General features: G+C 50.5%; 1 protein-coding gene across 6 annotated transcripts in view; it reads left to right on the top strand.

Moving 5' to 3' along the window:
• plekhg5b (pleckstrin homology domain containing, family G (with RhoGef domain) member 5b) overlaps window positions 1-19557 on the top strand; it is a 69299-nt gene that overhangs the window by 39929 nt on the left and 9813 nt on the right. For 5 of the 6 annotated variants that reach the window (XM_035644384.2, XM_035644385.2, XM_035644388.2 and 2 more), the window contains 7 exons: window positions 4864-5005; window positions 5961-6060; window positions 6204-6264; window positions 6747-6838; window positions 6959-7095; window positions 7878-8044; window positions 18349-18534. In XM_035644384.2, coding sequence (XP_035500277.2) covers window positions 4864-5005; window positions 5961-6060; window positions 6204-6264; window positions 6747-6838; window positions 6959-7095; window positions 7878-8044; window positions 18349-18534 — 885 coding nt within the window. Of the gene's footprint in view, window positions 1-4430; window positions 4545-4863; window positions 5006-5960; window positions 6061-6203; window positions 6265-6746; window positions 6839-6958; window positions 7096-7877; window positions 8045-18348; window positions 18535-19557 lie in introns of those variants that run through there. The other variant, XM_035644389.2, reaches the window with a different exon arrangement.

A 19557-nucleotide genomic window follows, 5' to 3' on the forward strand; every position in this document is an offset into this window, starting at 1 on the left:
TATTATTATTATTATTATTTCTGCAATATGTTTTTCTGTGAGATGCAGTGGATTTACTGTAAGTGTTGCACATTAACCTCAGCTTCCTGAACCCAACCCCGCCCCTCCACACACAGAGACACACACACACAGAGACACACACACACACACACACATGCCCACACATACTTACAGTCTGATACACTCTCTTCACAGTAAACATTCTGTTATTATTCACATCTCCTTGTCCGGTCATGGTCTTGCGTTGACAATAAATTCATCCATCTTCGGGGTTAGGTTCTGTTGACCGTCTCTGTTGTGAATCCAGTTCTCGTTGGGCAGAATACCTGCATTCGTTAACTCTCACTCTGATCTCTCCTCCAACCTTTTATCTCCATTCCTCTGTTTTTAAGTAGCAAAGAGCAAAATATAAAAAATAGCAGCTTCTCATTTTTAAGCCCTTCGCTGGCTGTTGCTTTTCAGTTACTGGTGGCGGATTATATCCACTCTAGCTTATTGATATTTAATGTTCACGTGTGATGACGGTGCCAGTTGGTTCCCATAGAAAAGCTCAGGGAAGTCGACGTTACGCTGCTTCTTCTGCCAAACCAACCACTTACTTCTTATCCTCAAAGTCTTTTCTCTTGTAAAAACTAAAAAAAGATGTTTGAACACACTTCCCAATAAAGAATAAATCTCCCCTTTAGTGTGGCTTGTCTGCTGTTTGAGTGCGGTGCCTTTCTCGCTCCGTAAAAAAACAAAAAAACAAAGTGACACAAAGGAGCGATTGACACTTAATGTGAAGCGCTTTCAAATGTTACACTTTATTTTCTTTTATGTTTTTTACAATCGAAAAGACTGAGAAAAATGAAGAGTAACCTGTCGGGTCTGGAAAATGTATGTCAAATTACCTTAACCCTTAACCCTTATGTCTGCGTTTATCTTATCAGTTGATGGATGTGCATCTAGACCAAGTGCTTGGAGCAAATGAACTCTTAAATGTATCACATACCGTTAATCGGTATTTCATATTTTGTCTTCGTCTAATTTTCAAGGCCGTTGTTGAACTTGAAACCAGTAAACTTTGGACGATTATTGCCAAAAGGTGTTTTACAGATCCATGTCCTTGTCACAACTGTGGCAATGTGCAAATGTTGAGAACTCAATAGGATTAGATGAGGAATGAGAGGTCCGACGATATCCTTATCAACGTCCTGTACGTGAAGCCCTGTACTCTGAAGATATACACCGTCACGTGTCGTGAGAGAAACCGTAGCCCGGGGGCGGCTCACGTACCCTCTCCTTAACTCCTCGACCTGATGCAAACACACGGCCGGTGATACATGCTGTTGCATAAGCGTCTAGGTGTGCTCTGGCAGGACAAGCTGTTCCGGGAGGGTGGGAGGGGGGGGGGGGGTGGACTCTGTCGGGAAGTTTCATCCAGTGTAAGTTTTGGCTTTTGCAAAACCAGTAAGAGCCTTAACAGAGCAGATTCTCCCGCAGCAGCCCCGGTGACGGATGGGTCTCGTATCACAATGAGTCGGCTCCGTAATCTGGATTTGAATTTATCCGCGGCCTTTCCCCTCGGTGCGTCATATTAATTCCATACACCAAGGCCGATCGGCCGCAGATTTGCGAAAAGGATGTGTCAAGCCGTCCGACCTTATTTAGACTCGTGCTCGGGAGGCGATATTGTGATCGCGGCGAGGAAATTGCAGGCGAATTGAGCTGCCAGGCGGCCAGTCCCATCTTTCATTACAAATCATGCTCCTGACATTTGAATCGTGGCTTAATATGACTTGTTGCCACAGTCTAAACGTCTCCAGCATCAGCTGTGTGAAATAGTCTTTCTTGAGCTTTTGAATAAGATCAAACTCTCATCGTTTGCTGCTGGGTGCAGAATGTGTGTTGGTATAGCCTTCTTTTGTTGCGTGCCAGTGTTTGGAGGATTAAGCGTTGAGGTAATAATCCTGATTCACCTCAGAGGACTCCAGTCATCTTCCTTCAAACAAGAACGGCTTCATGCAGCTGAGCGACCGGCGTTGCTGTTTGATGATGCAGCCTCGGAATGGGCATGTCTGCGTTCGTTAGTCTGTCCGTGTGTGTGTGTGTGTGTGTGTGTGTGTGTGTGTGTGTGTGTGTGTGTGTGTGTGTGTGTGTGTGTGTGTGTGTGTGTGTGTGTGTGTGTGTGTGTGTGTGTGTGTGTGTGTGTGTGTGTGTGTGTGTGTGTGTGTGTGCAATGTTTCATTTACAGTCGCTCATGCTCCCCCGAACCTCTCCACTAATCCAGGCAGATCCGAGAGCAGGCATGCGGGGGGGCGGGGGGGGGACGACACACGCGACACGCGCTCACATGACACATGTTGTCTGTCTCGCACACATTCATAAAACTCCCAGTATACACAGCGGCATGCATTGGCTTCCCGTCAGCTGTCCCGCACCGTCACCTCCTCCTCCTCCTCCTCCTCCTCCTCACAGTCGGCTTCCCCTTTGCGCGACGGCCTCGTGCTGCGTTAGGGGAAAACCGATCCAGATCCAGATTTCAGAAAAAGGCCCGGATGACGAAGGCCGGGTCGCCCTCGCACCCAAGTGTCAACCATTCCTCCCGTCGATAGGAATGTACAGCACGTATCCTGAGCTGGAACACGGATCTGTTAGATGGAAATCTCCCCCCCCCCCCCCCCCCCCCCCCGTTTGGTTTTCTTTCTGGTCCACTCACGGACGCTCGTCGTCATCATAAGATGCACTTGTTTCTCTTGGGTTAAGCGTCAGATACTTCCTGCTGCTGTAGGAATGTGAACGCCCCGACTGGGGCAGCGACGGAGGCCTGCCCATCTGGGCCATTGTCTAAAAATGGCATCTTGTTTGCTTGCATTTCTCTGGCCCGTCCGACCGTCTCCTCACCTCCCGGGGGGGGGGGGGGGGGGGGGGACATGCCACCCGTGTGCGATGGGGTATTTAACCCTGCCACGCCAAAAATGCTTGCGCGCATGCGTTTGACGTAGACTTGCGTACGTCGGTGACGTTGTGTCGGGTTTCCGCGACTTTGCGTGCCTCCGCCACGGAGCCGTCTCCGTGAGTCGAGGTCAGTGATGCGGTCAGAGGCGGGACACTTCTCTCCTCTGTTCCTGCAGCTTGTCCCAACGTCATCCGCCGTGAAATACTCCCTTTTTCTTTTTTTTTTCTTCTCCGATACCCACTATTTTGCTTCACACTAGAGCGTTTCACACAGGGACTGAGGAAGAGCTGCCTGTAAACAGTTTCTTCCACTACGGTCCCATCCGGGGATCGGATTGCCGCAACATACAGAAATAATAGACAAAGCTATAAGGCCCAAGTTGTAATAAAACTGGATCTATCCTTTAACCCCACTGTGATTATTGGGGGAGATTATGTCATGCTCGCCACAGTCAACAAGGCCCACCCTCTTTATTCTGTGTAGCCTCGGAGCTCACATCACGCTGACTCTTCTCGCCTCCCGGTCTCTTTCTATTTAAAAACCCCTCCCTGCCCGGGAGTCCGCCCTGGGTATGGTTGACCCCCGGGTGTACGCGAGGAAGGGAGGAGAAGACCCTGGCTGGCGGAGCTCGGAGTGGGGCTGTTTAATCTCCGCAGGACCGTCAGATGGCTCTGACGGAGCACAGGCACCAATTAGGCTGCGAGATTAGGGGGGCTTTGTACTTCTGAAAAGCTTCTGGATGGCCTTTTTTTTTTTTTCTTTCCTTCCTGCCGTTGGGTTTATATCTTTACTGGGACTCCTCGCCCTCCCTTAACCTTATCCCGCCCCCCCCCCCCCGCCTCCCTCCTCCCTTCTGTCCTCCTCCCGGCCCTGCGACCTGCGACCTGCTCCTTAAAATCTGCGATTATACCTGGCTAGACATTGAGAGGAGTGGATTAATAAGGCGGCGCGGCCCGTCGCAGAGCCAAGTTAGCAGGTCAACCGGCTGGCGAGTCGGACGTTTATTGGCCCGCCGGCATGGAGGATACGGAGCCCACTTCCAGCGACCCCGGCTCCCGCCTGCAGAGAACGATGGTAGCGTACCGGGGGCGGGGGGGGGAAGAGGGGTCATTTGAATTAAGATCTGAGTCACCGGATTGCGCATGTAGGAGCATGCGGTGCACTCCTTGCACATCTCTAGTTGTTGTGTTTACAAGAAAGCTAGACTCTGTAGCTCGCCGAGTACAGGAACAATCACAGGAAGTACATTAGTGCGACCTCCATTGTATCTCCCCATACAACCTCGCTTCCTGAGCTTGGGGTGTGGGGTGGCGGCGAGGGAAGAGATGTAGAAGACCCCCGGCCCCCCCCCCCCCCAGTGCCTCCCGGCCCGTTTGCTGAGGTGAGCGGAAGAGAGTTGCGGGGGGGGGGGGGATTGGTGGTGGTGGTGAGGTCGGATCTGTCTGGCCCGAGACAGAGAGAGATCCCTAATCCTGCATCCTTCTGCTTGTCCGGCTCCGGGGCTTCTGGGAGCTCTGCGGCCGGGACGTCCCCCGCGGTCGCCGGCCTGTGGTCGGTTTCTCCGTCGTCAACCTCCTGGGATATACGCTTTTGGATTACGTAAGGGGTAAGCTGTTCCCGTGTGGGCACATGAGGTGAAAAACGGACTCTTAAGTCAATTAGTTGTCCTGCCACAGAGGGGTGGGGGGGGGGACAGATGGTGGGGGACCACAGGAATGCCCCGTGGCAGCCTCTGTGCTCAGAAACAATAGTGAGGCGGGGAGCTGTTTACTCTCAATGTGTGCGACGGTTTTACCCTTTTCACTTCGGCCCGGTCTTTAAAAAGATGTTTTTTTTCAACGCAGGGACTTTGAGTTCTCGAGTTGTGTTGACATCTGACTTGTCCCCTGTCCCCCTTTTTCCGTTTGTCTCTCCCGCGTCCCCAGGTTTGCCACCACCCGGACTGCCAAGACCTGAACAGCAAGAGCCCCCTGCATCTGTGCGAGTCATGTGACTCGCGCTACCACTCGGAGAACACAGACAACATGCACTTTGACCGGCACCCCCGCTTCGACTTACAGCCTCAAGGTGGGTCTGTGGCGTTTGGTGTGTCTGTACTTGGTGTTCCTCCTCTTGACGGCGATGATGTCATGCGCGTTGCCTCATCACATGACGTGCACTGTGTAAATAGCAGGAGCAGTGAGTTTTTTTTTTTATCGTTGTGTCTAAATAAGGCAAAACACCCTCATCATCTGCCATGTGTTTTGATGGGAGTTCACAGTTGGACTTTTTGTGCTATGTGTAATCGTTACTCAGTCATTACTCTTATTTAAAGGGTTAGTTCATCCAAATGAATGTTCTGCTGTGGTCAAATAATCTGAGTGAAGTGCCATCTCGTTTTACTTCATTCTTTCAGTGATATCATATTCATGCGAGCTGATTTTCTTTTCTTTTTTTTATTAATTGGACAAATAGACTTATCACCGTTTTTCTTCCCAGCTATTTGCCCGTCGTCATTTTTCACGGCTGTAGCCGGGTGGTGACATCATTCTTAATCCCGGGTCGACTGTTTCCCTGACTGGCAGTAACAGCCGTCGGTGGGCACAGCACGAGATGTGAGATATTATATCCATCACATCATCCTTTCTGCCTCCACCCCCAGAACAATGGAGGCAGATTAAATTTAGCTGTGTTAAACCCGCGGCACGAACAACAGCGCCGTCCTGGTTGCTCCGGATTATTAACAGATCTCACCATGAACATTTTAAATATCGTTCTACCGATGATAGAGTCCGTGATGGTGTATACTGTTTATTTGAATCTATATATTTTTTAATCTAAATTTTGGCAAATTTGCAGCATTAAAAGTTTGTGGAATTTCCAGCTTAAGTTACAAAAATAGCAGCACACATACAGTAAATAAATATTCAAACTTCAAAAATAATCCCCCCCCCCCCTATTTGAGCTCTTTTTGATATTAAAGTTTACCGTCGGCGATGTCCAGCAGAAGGAAATGACCGTGTTGTCTCTTCTTAACCTATAGCCTCCATCCTGGCTCGGAACGTGTCCACGCGCTCCTGTCCCCCACGCACCAGCCCCCCCTTCGACCTGGAGGAAGAGGACGAGGGGAGCAACGACCGCGGGTCGGTAACCCCTCGAACGACGTCACGCTGGCGTTCACGTCTTGTCCTCTCGCGTCAGAAACAGCTGTCATGTGGTAAAGATATGATGACGATGATGATGATTAAGACGGCGATGTGTGTGTGTGTGTGTGACTGTTTTGCAGGGAGCGTAAAACCGGGGGGCTGAAGCTGGTGAAGAAGAAGCCACGGAGGCGACACACCGATGTAAGCAGTCAACCACACACACACACACACACACACACACACACACACACACACACACACACACACACACACACACGTGGGCTGCTGCAGTGTGCAACACAAAAAAGTCCCCACACATGAATCCACACTTTCATTTCTGCTCCTTGCTTAACTTTATAAGATTTCTGGAAGGAGGCGGGGGGGGGTGTATTTGTCGCCTATTGTGTGACTCAGGGTTATTTCACAAAAAGGCTGCATGACACGTGCAGAAGGCGGTTGTGCAATATTAAAAAAAGAGCAGCCACCATTATCCTCTGCAGCCATGATGTAACGCGGTGGTATCTGGCGGCGCTGCTCTCCGTCGGAGCCAGGCAGCGCGGTGAGAAGGAGCCCCCCTGTGGATCTGCTGAGAGCTCACATACAGGCCGGCCGACGGAGCCGCAGCCCCACCTGAGTAAACTAACAACTGTGTCTGCCCCCCCCCCCCTCCCCCCTTCCTGCAGGACCCCAGTAAGGAGTGCTTCAGCCTCAAGTTTGATCTCAACGTGGACATAAACACAGAGATCGTGCCTGCGATGAAAAAGAAAACGCTGAGGTGAGAGGAGACGGAGGGAATGGCCGCTTCAAATGTAGTGATAGAATAATATCTAAGAGATTCTTTTCTCTCTTTTTTTTGACACCGCGTGCTTTCATGTTCCCTGTCTCGTGTCGCCAGGGAGGTTCTTGGGCCGGTGTTCGAGAGGAACGGCATCGAGCTGTCGCGGGTCGACCTGTTCCTGGACCAGTCCAACACGCCGCTGTCCCTCAACTTCGAGGCCTACCGCTTTGGAGGACACTACCTCAAGGTCAAAGGTAAGACGTCCAGCCAAGTCAGATTTCTTTTGGTTTTTACAAACACGGCAAAGGAAAAAATAAATATACCTATTGATGAAAAGAAAGGTGCCATAAAAGACACAGAGAAAAAAATATCTGAGCAGGATTTTAAATGAGATTTAAACTTACCTTTATTGGGACAAGACCTATTGTGGGACGGGAGATTACATTTACATGCAGGCAAAATGAGATTCAATTTCATGTGTCCGCCGCGTATGCAAAATGTATTTCTGTGTAAATGTTCTTGTTTAGAGGCACAAAATATGGTGAGTGCCTGGCACGGACGTTCAAAGAGCCGCTGCACTTGATCTATCAGCGCAGACCGAGCGATGCGGCAGAAAAAAAAACAATGTGTCTGAAGTTCAACATCAGAGAACGGTCCGACTGGACGCGCACCAAGGAGCCGAACGGAGCCAGAAATCCAGACAGATGAGTGTCTGGTATCGGGAAGAAGAAAATATATTGCATTAAAAAGATTTTAATAGAAGCTCTGAGCTAATAGTGATGTTCATTCATGTCTGTTTGATTTGCAAATAGGAAACTGTTTTCTTACCAAGAGCAATATCAACTAAATATTTCTGCTTCAAATTAGCAACAACAACAAAAAATCAGTGCAGGTTCAAGAAAAAAAACTTGGCCTCCTAAAAGATAATAATGCATTCGACGACCGTGCTGCAAGTTTTCAGTTTTGCCGGATTCCTCTTTCCCCAGACGGCTGAACCGAACCCACTCTCTCCCTTTCTTTTTCCTCCGTTCTCCAGCTCGACCGGGCGACGAGCTGAAGGTGGAGCAGGGCGTGAAGGACATGAAGTCACTGAGCCTGCCCAACATGAAGCCCTCGGGGGGTCAGAGCCCCTACATCCTCACGCCGGGCAGCGAGCGGGCGGAGCACGGATCTCTGGGACGCAAGGAGAGCGTCGACCTGCTGGTGAGTGAACGTCCGGGCCCGACCGGGATCGCGTGGCGCTCCGGCTCGTAACATGGGAAAAAAGAACAACACTGTCTCTCAGACTCATCCGCACACAGACGCACCCTGTGACTCGTGCTGCTCTGCCACACCCTTCACTGTTTTCCATAACTTCACCTCCTCGTCCTCCGGTCCCATGACGCCTCGGGGCTAGTGCGGTATCTCGCCGTAAAATCCCACCGTGACCTCATTACCTGCTGTTACCGCTGTTATCTGTCCTGCACAAACCTGGGAGTGGTTATCTTTTATTTGTTGTTTTTTTTGGGGGGGATTTCCACATCGGCCTGTCTCCTTGTGCTCTCGCTCGTGTACGTGCACGCCGCCGGCCCCCTAGTGCTGCCAAACCGAGGCCCCGGAGTGTCCTGTGAGGGTGAGCTCAGTCGGGAACGCACTGTGCCACTCCAGCGCTTCCTGCCTGCCACAGGAAGTGGCTGTTTTCTTACTGGACGGAGGCCCGCAAGGATCCCAAATCCGCTCGGCTGCCAAAGCTTTGAAAGGCAAATGAAGGCCCGGCAGTCGTCAGGTTCGTGTGGTGGCGTGTAAAAACTGTGGAATCCAGTGTCTTTATGAGCATGATGAATCAAGTGACCATGCTTTGGCACCAGGGCTGCAACTGAGGATTGATTTCACTTGTCGGTGAATCTGGTATTTAGGGCTGCAACCAACGATTATTTTCATCATGTTCTCGATTGATCCATTAGTTGTTTGGTCCGTGTTTCCCAAAAAACTCCCAGACGATGTTTTGTTTTGTCCACACACCCAAGATGTTCAGTCAACTGTCACAGAGGAGCAAAGAAAACCAGAAAATATTCACATTTAAGAAGCTGAAATCAGAGAATTTGAACCGATGAATCGATTGTCGAAATAGTTGCCGATCGATTTAGTAGTCGATGACTAATCGATTAACTGTTGCAGCTCTACTGGTATTCCCCACTTATTTGAGGAAAATGTGAGGATCGTTGCATGTTCTGTTGATAAATGAACCAAATAATCCTTTTTACAAAATCAATTTTGCGGCACAACACAATTCAGCAGTTGCATATTTCATATTCTAGACTTCCCCTTCCTAGCAGCGCTGTCGGGGGAAGAGGAGCCGAGCAGAGCGGTTGCCTAGCAACATTCCCTTTCCGGCGTGACGACTGGTGATTTTTCTTTTCTGCTCTGCACAGTGTAACGTTCACGTGAGCAGCTGTTCCGTCGCCGTTGTGCAACTGATGCCAGATGTTTCACGGTGGCTCAGAACTGAATCATTATCGTGTCGTCATCGATTAAGCGCGAGTGCCAACAGGAGCAGTTGGAGAAAACACGGGACGTATCAAAAGTGTCTGTGATCATTTTTTTTTTGTCTCTTAATCTTTGTTCAGACATGAACAATGTCCGGAAAATCGGGGTCTGTACTTTTTCCAACACTCGCTCGCTGTGAATGTTACAGAGAATTTCCTGCTATATACGCAGGTGGGCTCCCCTTTTCGAGACATTAAACGCGGCGGTTGATGTGTTGCAGTCATCGTCGTGTCAGTGGTTACTGCGGGTAACGACTCGTCTGCGCATTGGACTGTGACTGTGAATGTGGCGTCAGAGTGACGACAGCAGCTCCACTTCCGTCCTCCGGGGGGCAGTGATGTGCCGTTTGTGATGCTCCGGTGAGATCTGGCACCGTGCGGCTGTATACGAACATGACTCATCAGAGGAAGAAGTAGTTTTCAGATCCCATATTTGAGTGATGATGTGACACCATTGTGTAAAAAAAGTATTATTTCAAGTGAAGTCGGTTTTATTGATTCCGGATTCCAAAATGTGAACATGGTCAGAAAACTCTTCACATTCACCAAAAGAACTCGCTCTTCCAGTTGTCACCATATATACTTAAAACTCAAAAAGTACAAAGTAGCCAATAGACACAAAATGTCCACCACGCGTGTGTTACGTCATTTTATTATTATTAGCGATGGACCGGTGTGAAAGTTAATCCCTGTTGTTCGCTTGAGCTCATTGTAATTATTTCCTCCGTCAAGGCGGGGATGTTTGTTTCAGTGTCAAACCTGAATCAACCTGACGGACCTGTGGGCAGCCGCGTTGCACTGTGGGTAATGTAGGCACCGCGTTTTCACGAAGACGAATGTGTGGAATTGAGAGAATGTCGGGTTCTGCTGCAGTGATTTTGATCCTTATTGTTCAAACAGTTCATTATAGTTCCATTATAGCTCGGGACTTCCGAGCTCGGAAGTCGGGGTGGTGAAGTTCCTCCGATCGGGGCATTCCAGTTGCAATTCCAGGTTCCCGAGATTGTAAATAACGACAACCCCGACTTCCGAAGGTCCGAGGTATGATGGAACTGAGCATCAGAGCGTATGAATCTGTCCTTTTTGAAGCTGTTAGACAAATATAGGAGAATGAAAGACTGTGTTTCCCTCTGAAATGTAAAGTAGTGGACAAAAAATATCGAGTGAAATGTTAAATGCATATGTTTTTCACAGTACTTACTTAATAATAATTCAAATGTCCGACCCTAGTGTGAAGTAGAGTGGAACCCAAGCTCCTCCGAGTCTGTACTTCAACAGACTCGACAGCAGAAGCCTTGTGATCTGCTCTGGTCTCCGTCCATATTTAATAAGAAACGCAGTGTGGCGAACCGCAGCTCTGCTTTGACATGTGGGCGCCGAGTTGCTATGGCAGCAGCTTTGGCTCTCACCATTAGGAACCCTGCGTGTCTGCTTTTTTGTTATGGAATCAAGTTGTTGGTTTTTTTTCGCTCAACGAAGTCTAGATCTTTGCCCGGCGGAGACCGGATTCGTGGCTCCTGGCATCGCAGTGGCTCCTGGCATCGCAGTGGCTCCTGGCATCGCAGTGGCTCGTGCCAGGCGTCGGAGGAAAGGCAGCCGGCCTCTGTCCTCTCTGCGTAGAGTCACTCTTTTGTTTGAACCGGGGGCATTTCAAGTTTGTCATTGTTGCGCGCGCGTTTGCGATTTACAGCCTCCGGCCGGCGGCGGGTGATAGGCTGCAGGGAGGCTTTGATGATCCCGATTGATTATTTTACGACGGGGAGCCCTCGGCCGAGCTCTCCGATTGGTCAGACGCGGCATTCCAACGCCGCTGATTGTTCCCATAAAGCGCCGCTTGCCTCGCACGGCAAAAAGGGCATCTTTCCTTCTTACACCCTTAACAGTATCAGGTCACCTTTGATGCATACTGAACTAGGACAAGTTCAACTTAAAAGCCTCCGTGCAGGAATCGTGTGGGTTATTTTTACCAAGTGCAGTTACATAACTTGACTAAACTCAAACACAGACGTGTGGGTTTGCGTCACGGGCCTCAGCTTCCACTCTTGTTTACTGTAGTGGCTGCGACCAATATGACTGGTTTGGCAAGTTGACAGCGATAATGCCCCCCGGGGGGTCAGAGCTCAGGGTGTTCTCAGTCAATTGTGGGGGTAACGCAAACAACCACGCACTGACGCGTCTGTGCCTGAACCGCGGCCACTTTTTTGTGGACACGCGCACTTTCACACTCTCGCTTTCCCGAGAAGAGAAACCTAGGCCATCTCTTTACAGTCTTTTTTTTCACTCCCATAAAGATAATGCAACCGTCTGGCACCTCGTGACTTCCAGCTACCGCCCCGTGTCTGTACATTGATCCTCGCTCCCGCTCAGGTTTTTACGTAACACGCGTCCGTCGGTTGCCATGGCGCAGTGGAATACAGCAAGTTCAACACACAAGCGAGGATTTGATTCAATTGATTGACCCCAAAAAAACGCAGATGAACCGACGACGAAAACGAACACAAATGAATAGAGAACGCGGGGACTTGCTGGCATCGCCTCGGGGATGGAGGGGCTTGTTATGCAATAGACGCCACAGAGGTAAGATGAGTGTTGTTTCATAATGCAGACGAGGGGCTCAGCGCTCGGGAGAGACAGCTGACCGGTGACACGCGAGAGCCCACATCTCAAGACGAGATGAGACGGCGGTCGTCTGCATACTGAGCCCAGCTGACAGCAGCCCATTTGTATGTGGCTTGAGTTCGCCCCACACACACACACACAATACCCTCAGTGTGCTGCCGTGGTGCAAGCAGCATTTGTCGTTAGTTAACCCCTCTTCTTTCACACGAGGGTCGCACATCTCCACCTGCCATTAATGCAGCTGATGTCTGCGGCGTGTGGAGTCTCTGTGACGGGCCGTCACGTCCCCACGGCCCCACTTTTCCTCCCCATCGGGGCCTTTCCCTCTCACTGGCCACAATGGGGACAACTGTCGAATTAACACGCGGCCGCTTCGAATGACAATGGCGGAATTGGCGCGGCGTCGGATCGGAAGAACTAAACAGAAACACGCAGCGTCACATACTGTGGGAGACAGTCGGTATAGTTTGTTAATGGAGTGAGAAGTATCGGTGATTGACCTGATAAGGTGTGAATCCCTCTCCCCGGGACATGATCTGTTCCGAGCCGGGCGATAAAGTAACTAATGTCAGAAAACCTTTATCTGATCTGACGGAAAAATAGCGTATTGATGAGATTGACACGCGAGTCATGAAGCAACGCACGACGTACGTTGCGCTCGTACATCAGCACGTCGTGTGCAAAGTGTAGTGAGTTAGAGCTGCAGATGTTCATTGGATTAGTCGTCGGGTCGAATGACGTCTCATGAGACGGCACGCAAAACAAAATCAACAGTTCACTTGGTAATCAATAGGAAGTAGTCGCAGCGTTAACTTTTATCATATTATGTTTTCATAATCGCTCTCTTTCGGGAGCATGTCGATTTTGATTTGACTCATATTTTACGCTTTACATGCATAGCCTCAATCCAGTTCACCCAGTCCGCGCGTGTCTGTCTGTCTGTCTGTCTGTCTGTCTGTCTGTCTGTGTGTCTGTGTGTCTGTCTGTCTGTCTGTCTGTCTGTCTGTCTGTCTGTCTGTGTGTGTGTGTGTCTGTGTGTGTGTGTCTGTGTGTGTGTGTGTAGCAGAATTTGGACCGCTCGTGTTGGTAGCACACTTGCTTACCAAGATAATTATATCAGATGCTAGTAGACTTGTTATTTATTCCCCTCATGCCGTGGGAGGAGCTACAAGCTCAGCAGGCTGAAGGTGTGTGTGTGTGTGTGTGTGTGTATGTGTGTGTGTGTGCTGGGAAGACAAAGAACTTCCCCTAATGCCTTAAGGTGGAGATTACTGCAGGGTGAACACACACACACCTTTAAGATTGTTGTGTGTGTGTGTGTGAACGTTGGCCTGCAGTTCAGAGTCTCTGCGGGATCCGACTCAGCAGCTGCAATGCTTCAGTCTGGACTGTGATTTGTTTTTCTGGAAATGGACTTTTTGATTAGTCAACATTGTTTTTTTTAAATCTGAGGTTTGGAGGTTTCCCCCCCCCCCCCCCCTCGTTCTGTTTATTTTTGTGGACAATGGTTCGATTCGGTCGTCTCTCCACCTGGCACAGCTGGGACCTGCTGCACGTGGAGATTCCCGAGTCGCCTCCTCCCGACTCGAGACGGACACCGGGTGACTGTCAGGTGAGACGTCTGCCGCTGACGCGACAGTCTGCATCCTCATCGCCGAGACGGATGATGCCTCCGCTGGCTGAGGCAATATTTGTCTACGCTGTACATGGTTATAATACATTCTGAAAAAAAAACAACTGTTCCTTTTGTTTTCATTGTTATAATAATTCTTTTTAATGAAGAAACGGTAAACGCTTGTTGGTCCCAGCTTCCCAAGCGTAAGGATTGGATGTCTGGTGGTAAACTGAATATAATCTGTAATCTAATACAACAGTTCTGGTTCAGTTCAACTCTATGCTCATTTTGGCAGCTGCAGTTTGTGATGCTGTTAAATTACATCTTTGTATTATTATTTTTTCCAGCCCATTTTTTATCAATCGGGAAACTCAATATTGAAACGCCGCTGCAAAATGATCATAAAGTTGAATGGGCATCTTTCTAAAACGGTTTCAAACAAAAACCTGAACATTATAACCTTCATGGACTTGGGATTCGTTGATGTGTTAGTATTTCATTATTAGCTGATAAATTGTCTTTGGGTTTTGGGAATATCTGAGAACCACACACCCGACATTTTAATACGAGAAACACTGAATCGGGTTGATTGAGAAAATAATCGACAGATTCATCAACCGAGAAAAGTAATCGTCGGCCTTTGACGTTTTAAGCTTGATTCAACCATTAGTTTTTGTTTTGAATTAATCTCATCTGCTCGGCTGGAAACACCAAAGAGTCAAAGTGTGTGTGTGTGTGTGTGTGTGTGTGTGTGTGTGTGTGTGTGTGTGTGTGTGTGTGTGTGTGTGTGTGTGTGTGCGCGTGCGTGATCAAGTTTTGAAAACTCCCCTGTCTCACCTCGGGCTGGAGGCCCGTGCGAAGCTGCGTTGGTCGTCAGGGCCGCGGCCGCTGTAGACCTTGAAACAGGCGCCGCTTGCTGACCAGCGGGGGGTTTTCTTTTAGTTTCTATTTCCTTGTTATGCATGCGTGACGTATGTGAATGTGTGTGCTGTTTGAGTGTGTGTGTGTGTGTGTGTGTGTGTGTGTGTGGGGGGGGGCCTTTCAGGAAGGTCAGTGTCACGCTGTTTTCCCATCGTTAATCAACCTACCTGATCAAGGGGAGTCGTTATCAGTCGACTAACATAGAGCCAGTAGCAGTGGGGCAGAGAGAGGCGGGTGGGGGTTGGTGGTGGAGGTGGTGGTGGTGCAACGATGCTGCCTCCTTTGTCGCCGCTTATTTTAATACAATCTCTACCCGCTTAAAGATTTTCTCCTTTCCAGGGCCAAGGTTAATACCACAAACCTCCGTGATAAGATAAGGCCTTGAGCGAAACACAGGGCCCCTGATATCACCATCCGCCGCCCCCCCGCCCCCCACACACACACACACCACCACCGGCCCCCGCCGCACAGGCCGCAGGTTCCCACATCCGAGCGGCTTCCCGACAATATGGGAGCTCGGGATTCCCGCCGCACTCCGTCCTGACTGACGGGTTTACACAGGAGGGCGCGAGGGGGAAACCTTGTAAACATGATTAGTGCGGGAAAACATGACAAGCTTCAATCACGAGAAGGTTTCGGCGACAGTAAGTTTTCATTTCATCTGCTCTCCCCCCCTCGTCGTCACGCGGATGTGCACATTTCAAAAAAAGCTGGGGATTCCACAGGCCCAGCGATGAATCTGTCATCGCAGTGGATTCAGATCAGTTTTCAGTTTTGGTTTTTACGCAAATGTTTCTCGGACGTTACCGCTGGAGGAGGAGGAGGGGGAGGAGGAGGAAGAGGAGGGGGAGGAAGAGGAGGGGGAGGAGGAGGTGGTGTGCCTGTGCCTGTGCTGGTGCTTATCTCCTGGGCATAACCGGCCTATTGAATGTGCTGCAACAAGCAAGTAGACAAAGGGAATTTCCCGTTTTGGCCATTATCGGGGCATTTCTTTTCCTTGTTTTGGGCCAAGTAGCAAAGCATTGTTCGGGTCAAACACCAGCGATTGGGAGATAACATGGGCAATAATGGAGCGACCTCCAAACAAGAGTGAAGAGCCAGGAGCTCCATCGAGGGTCTTTTGCAGTCGCTCCTTAATTCTCTGGCTCTCATTTCGTGTGGGGGGGGGAGGAGGGTCGCTGCGTGAAAGTGTGGGAGCTAATCATGCCACCGATGGGAAAAAGAAAAGAGATGGAGATTAATCAAAGGTGAAAGAGCAGAACTCTTGTGTGTGTTCCAGTTTGGATCTCCACAAGCGCCAGGATGTGAGCGCTTCAAAAAACCAGGGAGCTTCCCTGCAAGCTGTCACCCAGACTCCACCCCCCACAAAATACTGGCCGCTGGCCCCGCCTCCCCTTTCCTGCCCAACACAATGAGGCAGGATCCTCCTGGTTGCTATGACTTCAGGTCGGTGCCTGTGTGAAATGCCAGCAAGCGACTGGGCGCCTCAGTGAGAAGGTTCCACCACTGGACACAGACAACCTTCCCGAGGAAGCCGCGGCGGTTCGGACACGGCGGGACACCGGACCCCGTCGGCTGGAACGCAGGGGGGGGGGGGGGGGGCGCGACTTCTCAAGACTCCGAGTTCATCACTTTTGGGCTCCCTCTCGATCTTTGCGTCGAGTTTGTCACTCGGCCTCTTCTCGGACTTGTCCAGCCATCGTACGTCCCGGGACGGTGAGGACGGCGTGGATGTGTGTCTTTTTTTGTCACGGTGGCCCCCGCGGAGAGAGCGACAGAGAGAGGGGAGGCGAGAGGTTGAGAGAGAGAGAGAGCGGCGGCGGCGGCGGCAACGGCTGGCTCCGGAATGGGCTGCGATCCATGAGTCTATTTGAAGGATTAGGATGGTTTTTGTTACTTTTGACATGCCTCTGGCTTCGATGGTGAGCACTGTTAATGTGGTGGCAAACTAGTCACAACTTCCTGGCTTTGTTTTTTCTCCGCGTGTGTTTGGTCTGATATGTGGAATCAACGTGTGACTTCTGTCTTTGATTTCTAAATGTCTCGAGGCGAAGAAACCCAGCGCGGCGCTCGGTGTCACAGGGTCCAAACCCTCTTCTGTCTGTGCACGGACTTTCGGGCCAGATATTCGCACTAGAGAAAAAAGAAGGAACTCTGTAACCTCGTCCCCATCCCTCTGTAGTTCATCTGCAAGTGAGGTCACTCTCCTCTTTGGTAGAAGATGACGGGACTGAAAGACTTGCAGGGACCCCCCACTCGGATTCACTGTCACGTTATGCAACTGTGTATAGGCCACATGGGGGGTTTTGGGTGTGGGGGGGGGGGTCTTTTTACTCCACTTAAGTGGATCTACAAAGCTTCGGGGACTAAAATGGGAGCCTGTGTGTGTGTGTATTTTGCGAGAACAATTTGCCGAGAGCTATTCATAATATTTACATTTCATTTTTCTTCTTCTTCTTCTTCTTCTTTTTTTTTTTTTCAAGCTTTCAGCCACACATACGCGCCGCAGTCTGTATATTTTGACAAAGTCTTTATCTGTGGTTGTCATCGAGGTCGTTTGCTTCTGTCGGCTCCGGTGCACGTCCTCGGCAAAGCTCCCTGCAGTCCGCCTCCGCGGGACGGGCGAGAGGCCGCGTGTCCTGCCCTCGCGGGGCCTTTCGCACTCCTCTTTCGCAGTCCTGTTTGAGCTACTCACACAAAGCTGCGTAAACAGCCCTTCTGTGTGTGCATGTGCGGAGTCCGCCGAGCTGGGCCCTCCGATTGGTGGAGGTTGTACCCGAGTGTCCGTGGCAGCAGAACTGTAAAAAGTTAAGTTCATCGTGAAGTATGAGAGGTCGCTTTCAGTAAAATGGAAAAGGAATTATGATTTCAAGAGGTGAACCAAATTGGACAGGTCTTGGGCGGCGCAGCTGACTGTGATTTTTAAAAAGTCGTGTTAAGCCCTTTGTGTGGCCCCCGAGGAGGCCGCGCGGAATCGGGACAAATATACGCTCAAGCGATGTCGCCATGTCGAGTTTTTTGCAGAAGTGTTTTGATTGCGTTGTGTGTGTGTGTGTGTGTGTGTGTGTGTGTGTGTGTGTGTGTGTGTGTGTTTGTGTGTTTGTGTGCGGGGGGTTATCAGTAGAAGAATTTTGTTGGAATGGCCGGTCAGTTTCAGGAACAGTGTCAGTGTCCTGGAATGTAAATTCCTTGTTGCTGTGTTTGAAAGGGAGACAGGGAGAGAGGGGGGGGGTCGTCGTCATTGCCATCAGTGGCCCTGACCCTCGCCAACCTCCCCGCGGCAGCAGATTCCTCACGACTGACACCAACGGCGAAAACAACCGCTTCCTCCAGGTTCTGTTTGTTTGCTCTGCGGCCGCTCGTAAAGTGGACAGAGATTTCACGAGTGAGGCCGCACAGCAGGGCCCGCTGACAGGGTAACAATGGGAGAGAGGGATGGGGGGGGGGGGGGGGGGTCCGTGTGTTCTTATGGAACAACCTCCCGCCCGCTCCTTGTGATGTAATGAGCATTCAGCGCGAGGAAGTGCCAGTGCTTCCCTCTCCTGTTTGTGTCTGAGCATTAGGACAGCTTTAACGCTCCCGCTGATGTCATCCGTCGCAAAAAGAATTCCCCTCTGATTTCCTGTTTATCCTGTCCCTGTGCATTTCTCCCTCTGCCTCATTGTCTCTTTCCATCCGTCAAACTGGAAACTTTTTGTATCCCCCCCACCCCGGCTCAACGTCTGCCTTCTTTCATTTTCTGATTCGTGTCCCCTCATTGTTTTCCTTTATGGCACACTAACTTTTTCTCTCTCTCTCTCCCTCTCTCTGCTCGTCTGTCGTCTCAGGGTCAGGCGCGGCGCAGGAAGAACATGACCGAGTTCCTGGGGGAGACGAATATTCCAACCCCGGATACTCTGGGGCAGATCGGTGGCTCGCTGCCCGGGGCCGGGCCCGACAGCTGGAAGAACCGCGCCGCCAGCCGCTTCAGTGGCTTCTTCAGCTCCGGCGCCGGAGCGGGGCCCTTCGGCAAGGTAACGCCCATCGGACGGGACGCGGCGTCGCGGTTTTCAGTCACATAGTGGTTCACGTTCTCAGGGCTTTGTCCAAAAAAACTAAAAAAACTAAAACAAAACAGTAGCGGGCTTCGGCGGGAGGAGGTCAGGAGGTCACGTCCCCCGAGTGCCCGGTGAGGTCATTTCCCCCCTCAAAGTCTCCCGACTCGTTGGCTCGCAGGCTTTTTTTTTCCCTCCTGGAAATGACGAGCTGGAGGAATAAAGGGCTTCGTGCGCTCGCTCCGGTTCCATCCATCATTTCCCTTGATTAAATAAAAAACCACTCGGCTTGCTCTCAAACGGAGCGCAAAAGGAAAAGATAATTTGTTTGACGAGAAGATCGACACCACTCTTAGGGTGGTTTAGCGTAAAGACTTGGAAATGGGGGGGGGGGGGCGGCGGCGCTCGTCTCCTGGCTCTTTCCAGAAGTTAAAAAAAATAACAATCCTCCCTCTTTCACCTTAAAGGTCACAAATTAACACAAAAGTGAATGAGCGTGTGTCCGACCTTCCCTTTTTCACTTCTCTAGCAGAGGATTTCAACAATAATAATCAACCCTCATTGTGCCGAGTCACTCCCACACATACGCTCCCATTGTGCGTGTCCCCCCCCTCCCGAGGTCGACATCCCATCCTGCACAGTAGCAGATGTCAGACGGAGACAGTATCTGTCAGTCACCTGTCAGTGCTGCGCTCATCTCTATTCACCCCCGCGTGTTCCCTTTAACCCCGCCGGGGCCAGAGATCCTCCGCCGGGACCTGGGCCTCCGGGCCGCCAATCGCCTCCTGTCACTTAACTTTGAAGAGCACAAACACTGAAAACTCTCAGGCTTCATCCAAGCTACTGCGTCCAGACGAGCGTATTAGCTCCCTAGCGTTTTTTTCTATGCCCGCCGATACTTACGCACGTGCAAACTCACATCACGCGACCGGAGTAAACAGGAGGCAGATTGTCTCCTCTGCAGACGGTCGCTCACTTAAAGATAAGTAAAAAGAAAGCGCA

The sequence above is a fragment of the Scophthalmus maximus genome, chromosome 3 (genome assembly GCF_022379125.1).
Source record: "Scophthalmus maximus strain ysfricsl-2021 chromosome 3, ASM2237912v1, whole genome shotgun sequence".
NCBI classification, from domain to species: domain Eukaryota; kingdom Metazoa; phylum Chordata; class Actinopteri; order Pleuronectiformes; family Scophthalmidae; genus Scophthalmus; species Scophthalmus maximus.